This window comes from Micrasema longulum, unplaced genomic scaffold, assembly GCF_059751315.1.
Source record: "Micrasema longulum isolate JH-2025_06_02 unplaced genomic scaffold, ASM5975131v1 h1tg000469l, whole genome shotgun sequence".
Classification (NCBI taxonomy): domain Eukaryota; kingdom Metazoa; phylum Arthropoda; class Insecta; order Trichoptera; family Brachycentridae; genus Micrasema; species Micrasema longulum.
Genome location: NW_028277667.1, coordinates 311,931 through 324,908, shown reverse-complemented (window position 1 = coordinate 324,908; position 12,978 = coordinate 311,931). Strand labels below are relative to the sequence as shown.

The 12,978-nt window shown below is 35.4% G+C and overlaps 2 protein-coding genes across 2 annotated transcripts; one reads left to right on the top strand and one right to left on the bottom strand.

The window, feature by feature from the left end:
• Nucleotides 1-229: 229 nt before the first annotated feature.
• Nucleotides 230-4,104, top strand: LOC148281336 (trafficking protein particle complex subunit 2-like protein). Its single transcript, XM_088226795.1, has 4 exons — nucleotides 230-473; nucleotides 1,262-1,422; nucleotides 3,361-3,522; nucleotides 3,935-4,104. Exons 1-4 carry the CDS (start codon nucleotides 441-443, stop codon nucleotides 3,984-3,986), a joined length of 408 nt encoding a protein of 135 aa, XP_088082921.1. The 5' UTR covers nucleotides 230-440; the 3' UTR covers nucleotides 3,987-4,104.
• A 668-nt stretch (nucleotides 4,105-4,772) lies between these two features.
• Nucleotides 4,773-12,942, bottom strand: RpL8 (ribosomal protein L8). Its single transcript, XM_088226794.1, has 4 exons — nucleotides 12,530-12,942; nucleotides 9,406-9,562; nucleotides 7,687-8,049; nucleotides 4,773-5,026 (listed from the first exon to the last, which is right to left on the bottom strand). Exons 1-4 carry the CDS (start codon nucleotides 12,665-12,667, stop codon nucleotides 4,911-4,913), a joined length of 774 nt encoding a protein of 257 aa, XP_088082920.1. The 5' UTR covers nucleotides 12,668-12,942; the 3' UTR covers nucleotides 4,773-4,910.
• Nucleotides 12,943-12,978: the final 36 nt, after the last annotated feature.

Sequence of the window (12,978 nt, the reverse complement as noted above, 5' to 3'; positions counted from 1 at the left end):
TATTTTTCATGTTTGTTTGTTTATTCATAATATGTGTATATATTAGTACTTTTTCCAATTTCGTTAAATCTTTTACAAAGTTTTTATAGCAAAATGACCAAAATATTAAAAAAATAATACCAAATTAATAAACCAGCTGGTGGATTTTTTTTTGAGTCAATATTCTTTTGAAATTGGAAATTGAATGCTTTTTTGTGTATGGGAACTTTATTTATAATTGGCAATTGGCAATACTATCAAAACATATTTTGACGTTTGTCGTGCTTGACGTTTGTGAAGATGAATATTGAATATTACAATAAATAAATAATCGCGGGTTGCTCGATTTATTTTGTTGTTCACCAAGCAAAACTCTAAAATGCGCATATGTTGTATTTATTTTTAACACCATTCGAGTATATAATATAGGTTCTATTAAAACCATAAATTTCATGTAAATTATGGCTGTGTGCGTCGCCGTAATTGGAAAAGAGGTAGAATAAAATACTGTATTACGTCTATTGCAAATTAATAAAAATAAGATCAAACATAACAACTTATCAGTTGAATTGTGGTGATAAAAGATTTCCAAAATTCTAAAAGTAAACGACTAAATATATTCCGTTTGGAATGAACAAGGAGTCGTGCTTGAGAAAAACTGTCAAGTGGTTAAAAAAATCGGTACTGTCATCATACAATTTCTCCATAGAGGTAGGCAGAGAGAATAGAACGCCTCACGCGTCTATCCTGGCATCCTTAACTCTCAAATTTTTTTACAAAAACTGCATAACTGAAATTGGAATATTTTATCATTTATTTGAACCAGGTTGTGGTCCCGTGGCTAGTGTCGCGGGCTCGCGGATCAGAGGTCCAAGATTCGCACCCCGCTTTACCACAACGTGGCTCCCATTTCCTAATAGTGAGTTATTTACAACTCCTTGAAAATGCCCCCCCAAAATTGAAATATTTGGGTAAATCATAAGAACGCAAATATTTTTTTGAACAAAAAAATACTGTATTTAAAATTAATGAAATATTTGGATTGTTTTGAACACAATATTGTAAAACATGTTTTCCGTATTTAACAATATTAAGTTAAATCAACTATTTGTAACTGTTGTGTAACAGATGATCGAGATACGCTGCATTTGAATTAACAATCGAGTTCCCTATACGCCACCAAGTGCGGATAAGGGTTTGGTGGTGATGATGGACTTTCTCCAACAACTCTGTCTTTCTTAAAATAGCGTAATAAAGTGTTGGATTATTTTTACTGTCCAAGAACTGGCCGGTGTATGTGGCGTGCAGTGAGGCAGAAGCCGAGATGCAGTGGAGAGTTCACACGGCACTGGACGTGGCGGAGGAACGTCTCTCCAGCGGCCGCGCCCCTGACCAGCGCGACCTCTACCTCGGACTGCTCTACTCCACGGAAGCCCATAACATGTTTGTTCCGCACATTTATATTCAGTTTAAGTTCGTTTGTATCCCGATGTTTCGGCTATATACGAACGAAGCCTCTTGTTCAACATTTTACAACAGAGACGGAGAAAATTTTAGAGAAGGGAATATGGAAGTTTAAAAATTAACAACAATGTTTTGAGTGTGTCTAAATGCTTGCAGACTGGCTGGACGTTGCCTAGTTTATCGGACCTTTGTATTAGGGAAAATACATGTAAAAGAAAATCTACTCTTAGATCAGCATTCGATTCAGGTAGAGGAAAACTTGTCGAAATCTGGCGCTCCCCAAAAACTAGATTCAGAGATCGTGCATTTGCCGCCGCCGGCCCTTCTGCCTGGAACCAATTGCCCTCAAACTTACGAATCATCAACAGTCGCAGTCAGTTCAGATCAGGGCTAGTAGAAAACAAAATATACATATAATATTGCAATGAATCACCACTTTTTGTAATAAAGTAAGGATAAATGCCAGACAGTAAAAAATACCATTCAATGGACTTACTGCAATGACCTACCCAACTACTTGAAAAATTATACTGGAGAGAAATTTAAAATAAACATTAAGAAGCACACGATTAGTACACTAACCAGATGAGATATAACTTGCTGGACATATAATCTGTTTATATAACTCTGATGGATTTAAAAAAAGAAAATAAATGTTTTTTTACCATCGAATGATTTATTTGCACATATTTTTAAGCAGTGCACTGTGTTTATGCGCCATACTATAAAAACCAAAGTTTGGTACATATGCAGATGGTTTCTTATTAGATTCCAATGTCCTAAAAATGTATTCTATTTTAACACTATATATAGTCCGACCTTCTAGTCCTATTTAAAATTCTCAACTCACTCTTTGACGCGCCTGAACTACTGAGCTCAATAAAATTAAATATCCCAACTAGAAACCTCAGACAAAACTTACTCTTTCACACCGATAACCATAGAACTAACTATGGTTTTCATTCCCCTATGCCCAGAATTCTTAGGTCTGCCAACAAACATACCAGTCTTGATTTTTTTGATAACAAGTTCTCTTCTTTCAAACGATCACTGAATAAAATTCAATTGTAAACACCTCTCTCCCACTTCCACTCCCAAGTCTACTATATACCATTGTGTCTTTCTACTTTCCTTTATAATAATTTTCTATGTATAAATATGTCCTTAAAAATGCCCATTGGGCGTATATAAAAATAAATATACATGTACAGTTTACATACATATGCATAAGGGCGGGCATATATATCGCCTTAAGGAAATTTCTTCCTACCTACCCAAACCATTTAATTTCAGAAAATCAGTCGTATATGAACATATTTTAGGCATATTTTAATATTTCCGTTATAAAACAAAATATTGAAATATATACATTTTTTAGTATCTACACTATGCTATGAAGAGAGGAGGGGGTAAAGAAGGACGGAAAGTGGGAGGAGAAAGGAAAAACTAAAATATTCAGAAAGTGACATTTGAATCATGATTTGAATGTGAATAAAGAAGGGGGGGCGTCTCTGACATTAATGGGTAGATCTTCCACAATCGAGCAGCTACTACTGTGAAAGAGAAGGCGAAAAATTGAAGCGGTGAATGGATATTGAAGGTTCTCTCGTTACTAGAACGAAGAGATAGCCCATGGTGTGATAGACGTTGGAAGAGCGAAGGATAAAAAGGCGAAGTGGGATTTTTAAAAATATTGTGAAGAAGTGATAGAATGTGAATGTTTCCTTCTATGCCTGATATCAGTATCTGGCTCAGGTCAGTGTACTTGCGTGCGATATTCGGTTGCGTACAATAAATGTAGGATGCATTCTAAAATTTTGCTTTCGCAGACGAAACTTCCAAGGGATAGTGTATTTACACACAAGAATAGTGATCTGTGTAAACGATTTAGCCTGCAGAAAGTTATTTTGATTTCAGTTATGGGTACGTGACCAACACGCGAGTGAAGCTCATAGCTGTAGTCGGAGAGGGGGGCGCCCGAGATGCGGAGGTGCGCTCTCTACTGCGGCGCTTGCACGCTCTGTACGCCGACGCCCTCTGCTGCCCCTTTTACCGGCCCGGAGACCCCATCACGTCCCCGTAAATACATTATTATTTATTTAATCGCGGGTTTAACGCACACTACTCTATACTGTTATTTTAGAAACAGCCACACAAAGCAGTTTAATTTGTGAATTAATTATATACCTACCAGTTTTTCTTTACAGTAACAGTTTCATTTTTCTGTGAAACTATTTCGGAAAAATATGTTTATTTTTTACCACCTCTAGTAGAAACGCATGTTTTAGAGTGTTATTATTTATTATGTTTTCATGTCTATTAAATGGCTAATCCTACACTTGTTCAACATCCCAGCAGAGTTGAAATCTATATGCCATTAAAAATAACACATTAAAAAGGCTTTTAGTTAGATTGTGTATTTGAAAATACTCTTCCTTTTTAGATTATTACGCCCTGTACCTTATTAAAATGGATTTTCTTTTTTTTTCAGAATATTTGACAAAAAAGTAAGAAGTTTAATGGCTGGTGGAAACACTATGTAGATGTTGGCGAGGATCTGTACTATACATTATCTTAAGGGAACTGAGAATGTTTTTACACAAAGAAGTTATTTTTTGTTGTTTCCATTATTGTAAAATTATAAATAAGATTTTTATTTTATTTGTGTTTTTTTTGTATCACCCTGCCTACTAAAATGACTTTTAAATATTAATTTATTTTTAAATGCTAATATAAAAATAACGTTACTTTCACCTATCAGTTGGATTCTGGTAAGAAAGTGAGTCCAAAAATTCTAGAAGTGAATTCTACCAAAGAATATATTCCATTTAGAGAAAACAAGTTGATACAAGATATGGTCAAACGACGCTGAAGCAACTTTTGTCATCCTTTGTGATAGAAAATCACTATTTTATTAGATGAACGCATATTTATCTCAACAGGAATCCTTCATAATTAAAATAAAATAAAACATTACTGAAAAACATTTCTAAAATGTGATGGGTATTTTAAAAAATTATTTAAGGGTATAATCAGGGACAAGATGACTTTAGTAACTATTTTATGCCACTTTGGAAATGTAAAAAAAGGAACATAATGAATTATGGTAATATTTTTGTAAGTAGTTCCAATGGGAGAAAATGTAGCTACAAATGTTTATTTTATTATAACAAAGAATAAGTAAAAAATGTATAACCACAATAAAATGTGCCTCCTTTAAAAATATATAAAATGGCACACTCAAGTTTATTTTTGATAAAAACTGGACAAGAGGAATTTTGGAAATGGACGACTCGTATACAAAATGAAAGTAAATAAAACCAAAAGTATTTTGATATTTTTTTTATTTTTTCTTATATAAAGGTACAGCCAGCCGCTGGCCCCAACCCACACAGTACAGTATACAGTATAAGGAGAGTGTGCAAAGTTCCCAGCGGCCGGGTGTGCCGTGGCTTGTGTGTGTTGGTCTATTCGTCCTTGACGGCGTCTCCCTTTCCTCCGCGAATACGTCCGGTCCTGCGGGCAGCAATGAGACCGATCTTGCGACCGGCAGATGTTCCTCGCTTGACGGTGGATGCCTTACCTGAGAAACAAATAGCACTTGCATAAATAATTTGTCTCTCAAAATTATCCGTGTCCAGGTGGACGAAAAATACAGTTCTGTGTGTGAACCAGAACCAGAACCCTGACGAGTGTTTTCCACTCGATGGCTGCTCTCAGGTACAAATTCTGAATAAGGAAATCCAATGGAGATAAATCTAGCTATTTGTGTAATGGTTGGCGCATTCGCCTACCATTCCTTTGGTCCTGGGTTAGATTCCTGGGAAAGTGGATATTTTTTTATTTTTTTTACAGTATAATATATAAGAGGTAAAACAGAGTATTAAAAATAAAGGATAATTACATAAAAATGAAATACATATTAATAGTAAACAAAAAAATCGCGAAAGGTTCGTGGGTATACAAAAAATGGTCTCTTATAATAAATAGACAGTTTTAATATTTTTGTGTAACATAAAGAGAAAAGAAAAGATTCTAAGATATTTTTTAAAATTATATAGTAATTAAAAAAAGAAATAAAAAATATAAAAAAACATGAAATATTGATTTAAATGGTGGTTTTACACTGCAATATTTCGTTGTTCCTAGACTCATCTGAAGCTTAAGACTGATCACCTTACTTTCATGTAACAGATGATCAATGTACAGTCGATGACAATCCATCAACGCGCAACTCAAATTTGACCACTTAAGAGGAGAGATTTATATGTGTGTTCAGCAAAATTTGTTTTTTTTTCAACATTTAGGTAAATCATACTTTACATTTATATACAATGTTTTCTTTTATTTTTACTAGCAATGGTTGAATATATTTACTGCTAAATGGACTTGGGCATTGTTATTTATACGCTGTGATGGATTGCCATCGACTATATTACGTTGCGTATGGTGTACCAATGAAGTGCCCTATGCACCACAGGGTGGGGATAGGAACACGATGATGATGCCAGACATACAGAGCCAGAACCCTGGGTGAGTGTTTTCCACTCGCCATTGGTGATTAGTCTGCCTCGTGTTTTACTGGTCAGTGTTTGTCTACTAGGCTGAATTCTCGGGCGGAACTTATCTCTACTGGATTTCCTTTTCGGGATTTTTACCCGAGAGTAGCTATTGAGTTGAAAGCACTCATCCAGGATTCTGGTTCTTTTTCACACGCATAACTGTTTTCCTTATTCGCCCGGACACAGAATCTTAGTTATATTTATTTATTCAGTGAAAAAAATTGACACAAGTAAATAATGTTGAAAACAAGCCTATCCTCAGAGTATAAAGTGACCCAATGAGGAAAATAAATTGATTCGATTAATATAGCAAAATGCAAAAAAGGGCTTTGATAAAAGCAAAGCCTAATATGATAACATATTTGCATAAAATTTACTAATTATAAAAGTAGTACTCTAATTGTCAATCACATTTAGAATATGGATTAATTAGATATACATCTTAAATTAATAATTAAAGAACAAAAAGGCATTATAAAGGTTATTATTTGGGTATCAATAGGAACTCCGTCTATAGAAATCTTTAAAGCCTTTGTATGTGCCTGAGATATGATATGCCTAATATATGCTCAAATTATTCTGCTAGACATCATCCCCCTCCCCTGCTCGGGGACATGAATATATAACAAGGGCAAGAAATAATGACATTGTAAATAATCCTCCCTATAACACAACATAATATCAAAGGTGTATTTCTTTGCCAATCTGTTTAATATGGGAATTTCCCCAATTGTTGATTTAATTTTATGAAGTTAAATAACACAACAGAAATAAAAAAATAATTTAATCACAGTGTGACTGAAGCCAATTAGCATAGAAGATATAAAAAAAACATTTGAGTGACATGTACATTATGTAAATTACACGTTGAACACTGCGGTCCTCCTTAAAACAGGTTTCCCTGGTGAGGACTCTTAAATAATAATAAATATAAACAGTATTATAACTTAAGCTGTGTGTTACAATGCATTGTGAACCATAACGCAACATATTCAGTACAATGAGAGGTGAATATTGAAAAGCTTCACCTATTTACTATTTGATTAGGGTCTGAGATATATTATGTACTCCAACAGTCCCACCTTCCACTTTATCTTTTCGATTTTTTTATAAGTCAAACTGAAGCACGTCCAGCTCATAGGATAAATAATCAATACATAAGAATTATTTCGGTGCACTGCCGCCAGTCACGTGTCAGTACTCCCAATATAAATTTGTATGAAGACAGGCGACTAGTGTTTCAAAATATTCCCAGAGTCTGATTCAATTACAATGAAAATTCAATTACTTTGAAATGGTTTTAATGCATTTAGAGGATTATTTTGTCAGGGATTATGAAAGGATTTTTTAATAAAATGTCTGTAATAGGCACACAGAGCATGACAAGAAAGGCATTTTTGCATGTTTTTACATAAGTTCTCGCATTAACTTATAATTAAATTCTTAAAATTTCAATTTGAGATTTCAAACCATGCATACCATAGATATTTACCTAGCTATCTGTATAGAATTAAAAGTTCAATCATCAGTAATATCGCTTCTGTTGGAATGTTGCAAAGTGATGTTTCTAATATATGACCCTTAAAAAGTTGCTCTCCTGTGGCTCTTTTGAATGCAGCTATGTTATATCCGTTCAGTAAATAATAATATTGAAAAAAAGGGTAAAAGAGTGTACACTTACCAATATGCTGGTGATTACCACCACCATGGGGATGCTCAACGGGGTTCATGGTCACACCACGGACCTTAGGCCAGCAGTTCCTCTTCACCTTGTACTTGTGGTAGGCACGCCCGGCCTTCAGCACGGGCTTGTCCACACGGCCGCCGCCCGCCACCACGCCCACCATGGCCCTGTTGTTGGAGGGCATGACCTTCTTGGCACCCGACGGCAGCTTGATGCGTGTCTTCTTGGTGTCGGGGTTGTGCGCGATGACGGTCGCGTAGTTGCCTGAGGCTCGCGCGAGCCGCCCGCGGTCGCCTGTCTTCTCCTCGAGGTTGCAGACGATGGTGCCTTCGGGCATGGTTCCCACGGGCATCACGTTACCTGCAAAACTCATATTTTTATTGAACCGCTTCGCAAATAGCATCTAGTGAAGGTCAACAATGTTTTGAGTATGTCCAAATGCTTGCAGACAGGTTGGATTTCCCCTCCCTAGGGAGTTATTCAGATCTAAATTTGTTGCAACAGATAGGGAAAACATTTTGAGAAGGGAATAAGCATGGGCAGAATGGTGAATTTTACAGTGTGTAAAGTGGTCGCTTAAACCAGCCAATAACAGGTCATAAGCCCTGTAAGTGCCTAGACTTCAGTATTCCCTTCTCAAAATATTTTCCCTCTCTGTTGTAACAAATTTAGATCTAGTGAAGGTCACTGAAATTAACACTTAATTTACGTTAACACATTTGTGAACACTTTTCTTGGATCCGCTCATACGGACATATATCATAACTTTTATATTTATTGGAATATTTCACTTCTGATTGCAGTGCTGATATTATTAGTTCCGCCGAATAAAATCTAAAGATCGTTATTGACGGCCTTCCGGGACGGCGTGAGCCCGCAGATTTAATGAAGAGGCAACTTGGATTTTGGTTCTCCTGAGGCATGCGCGCACGTGTCCAAGCCAGGTCCACCGCCGCATTCTCAAGACGCTCGTTATGGGAGGCTGCTGCGTCCGTTCTCGGACTTCATTGTTCTCGGACTTCATTGCACTCAAAACTTAGAAGTTTGGTGTTTTGAGCTTTGGTAAGGTGTCTTTTCACTACTAATGTCATTTGGATTGACGGCTAGAGCTGTCATTTCCGAAATGAGAGACACGGATTCTAAATAAGATAAACCATTGATGCCAGAACTTACAGTGACAGTAAACTCATGTTTGGTTCTGATGGAAATAAGTTTAAAGAGCGGGCTAAAATTGAGTAAATACACATGTTAATACATTACTTTTGATTGATAAGATAATGAATATAAAATATCGTGAAAGAAAAGTAACTCCAGCGAGAATAACAATGTATGTTGTTTTAAGCTTGGGTTAAGTTCACTGGAAGAGCGGAGGCAGCGTGGTGACTTGATAGAAACATTCAAAATCTTAACTGGGCAATATAATGTACCCAAGTTGAAATCAATGTTCACTATGAATGAAAACCGCCATCTCAGAGGTCATTCATTGAAACTCAACACTACCTCCTTCTCATCCAACCCCAGGAAGAACTTCCTTACAAACCGAGTTGTGGAGAAATGGAATGGCCATCCCGAGAAAGTGATTGGTGCTAGTTCAGTTAATGTTAACTAGATGCGCACATCAATGTATAATGTTTAATAACCATGTACACTTGATATACACGCATCAGCTTAATAGCTGCTAGTGTATTATTAATAATAATAATATAGACAGCATACCGATCTGGAGTGTGGCCTTCTTTCCGCAGTACAAGAACTGTCCTGTGTACATTCCCTCGGGGGCGATGAAGAGCTCCTTGCGCACCTTGAACTTGTACGGGTCCCGGAAGTGTACGACAGCAAGGGGGGCTCCCCTACCCGGGTCGTGAATAATATCCTGCAATCATTGTTCATTCATTAATACTTCTGCAGTGCTAAGATTTGATTATTGTAATGGTATCCTGCGAATTAACTATAGAATGACTACTGGCGATTAGAAGATATGCGGCAGGAGAGCAGTTTAATGAATAGGTATTTGAATACAGTTTTTCTATCAATCTCTCACAGATGCCTCCCCGAATACTGTGTGACAAAGATAACTTTGGATAAATATGTTGATTATGCTTAGATACAACCAACAAAATTGAGGTCTTATGTTTCCGTTTTCCACACTCCAAAACTGAACTGATGTTTTAAAAACCTTTCCCTCACTAAGCATCCTAAAATTACACATGATCCGAACGGGGGGACCAAACGACTTCAGCGCCTACTTGTATATGGCGTCAGGAGAATAAAATGTTGGAAGTGTTATGATTGTGCAATAATTTATTCATGTTTTTGTGTACACATATTTTACTCATTCGTGTATTTTATTCATTTTTGCTAGTTTGCCAAATGCTAATGTACATAAAGTGAAATTGGCCCCTGTATTATTTATGTATTTATTTAAAATATATAATTATTAAAAAAAAAACTTTTTGAAAATTTAAAAACAAGAGCAGGAAAAGGCTTCTCTCTGTTATTTTCACGATTACAAAAAATATAGGGCAAATAATTTTAATAATACTAGAGTTATCGAATTAAAATCGGTCTATGGGGGATTCGAATACCCCCTTCGGTCCGGCTAGGTTAAAAAGTATCGGAACGAAATTTGCCAGAACATCATCTTCTAAATCGAGCGAAGATAAGCGCGTGGATCATTTGAAATAACGTGAAGTGCTTATAAAACGATAAGAGTGCTATCCTGGAACAAGTGCTGAAGGAAGGAAAACGCAAGTCCTTATCCCTTTCATTTAAATCATAGGTAGCAACATTCATGATAATGTTATTAAAAGCGAAACGAACATACACCAATTTTCTTCGAACAAGTTTCGGAAAAGGCAGCCCTTGTTTACAGTCCCAAGGCATCGAAGAAATAATGAAAAGGCACTTGGTGAGTTGAATTCTTACATGATAATCGTATAATGGTATGGTATAATCGGATGGAGTGGTGCGAGTGACACAGTTTTAAATAGTGTATTAGTTGCACAAAAATCCTTAATTAAAATAATACTCCCAATACAGACATCTACTGAAGAAATATTCCACAAATCACAACTTATGACACTGAAACAGATTACAGATTCAAAAACTACTCTTACTCAAATGAAAGACATAACCCCTACAGTCCATCACATATAAATAATATAATCACCAGATCCTCAACACAAAGACAACTTAAACAAATACAAACTAATACCACTTCCGGACAAAGGAATTTTGAGTATTATTCAACTAAAATCTATAACCTACTTCTACTATCTATTAAAACAATTATTAACGAGAATATGTTCAATAAGGCTATAAAAAAATGGATAGTGGAGCTAGGTAGAAGTAAAATGGATTGTCTCATTCGCCCAAACCAATATTGAATCAACTGCTCCACAAGTGTATAGCTTATGTTAGGTTTTTTGTTCTTTCATTGTGTTTTGTAATATAAATAATATAAATGTACATGAATTAATTATAAACATAAATACGTAGTGTTTAAAACTATCTGAACATTTTGTTAATTATATCTGTTTATTAAGTTAGTCTTCTTTGTTTATTCTCAAATGTAAAAATATTTTTAAAAATATATTGGTAAGTGTCCTTGGCACGGGTAACCCCAGTGAGGTCACATTATTTTTACTATTCATTATAGTTTGTAAGAGAAAAAATATGAATAAATAAATACATCTGTTGCGGCATCGAGCCTGTTTCTGCACTTTGACTCAGATTCGCATAAATAGGTTGTAGAAAACGGAAGCAAAACGACGATAGCTTATTTTGACACATTGGTCTTCTCTTTTAACAAACTCGTCCTTATATCATTTAATATTTGTATTTTTGTTTCAAATCAGAATCACGGTCAATCCACTATTCACTTGTGCTCAAGGCTACTTCATCTGTGACGGATTCCGAACTCAGGAATCGTGCCTCCGATAGTCCTTCCTAGCTTGATTAAAATGACAGCTGCCAAACTAATGTAACTAGTGGGGGGAAAGTACTGATCACTGACCATGTACCTATCAAATCGATTTTATCAGTTTTTTCATGCAAACATGAAACTCAGTTTCCGAAAATTGATATAAAAACGAAAAAACAAGCCTATTATAGTGTATTTAAGACAATTATTCATCAAAAATAAGACATTTTGTACCTTTTTTCATGAACAACATCAAATAAATTATTTTTTATTCGATCGAATTACATTGTTGCAAAATGATGTAACCTTGTAAGAACGTCATTAATAATGAGGTTTATTTTAGTTTCAAAGCTGATATGATATAATTATTTTGATTTAAATGCCAAGCATTGTATTAAAAAAATAAATGAACACGCCAGATACAAGCGATTTTTCATGTGTCAATATAAATCACTTCTTAAACGTAACTACAAAGTTATGTTGTCACTTTTGCTGACAACTGTTATTTTAAGCAAGCTGTATTTTGAGGACTATAGTCACAGGGAAAATATTTCAATGATTTCATATTTGCGCACTACATATAGTTTGGGAAACCGTGTTGTAGAGGTTAAATCAAATTTAAAAATAAAAGTGATAATTTAAACATTACGATTTCTCACATTTTTGAGAACGATGAAGAATTGTGCAAATAAAGAGTACAAATATGCATGAAGCTAAAAAAAGGTTTCATATTTTTATCCACAAATTGTGTTTTCATAAGACAAAAGTGAGGTTAGGTGTACTGTTGCCTACTTAACTGGACTAGAGATGAGACAATAATATTGTAGTCCAGTTATTGATACCAAGCTAGGAAAGTAGAAATAAAATTTTGCAGTTGAAAATAGTCATTGTAGCACTCGAGTTTGATTTACTGTTTACCTTTACGACACCCTTGATGTATCCATGTCTCTCGGAGAAGTCCAGGGAGCGGAGTTTGGGCGCTCCCTTCCTTTTCTTTGTGTGGGCTACGAAGACGGAGCCCGCACCTTTACGCTGGGCGCGAATAACACGTCCCATATTGAATCACAGACTGAAAACAAAAAAATTACAATCACAAACGTGTAGGAAACTTCAAACGGCACCTATCATGAAGACCGACGAACCACGAGAAAAACAATCAAAAACTCGAAAATAACCATTCGCTGTAGTGGAAAATTAATTTTAAAATATATATTTGCGAAAATTGTGAATGGATGGAGCAAAATTACGCTAATATTTTAAGATTTCCAAAATAAATCGCAGGAACACGTACCGCGTAAACCAAAGACAAATTAAAAAGAACAGAAACAGCCAGTTACAAACGTCAAAATCTAAAATTCATTCTTAAA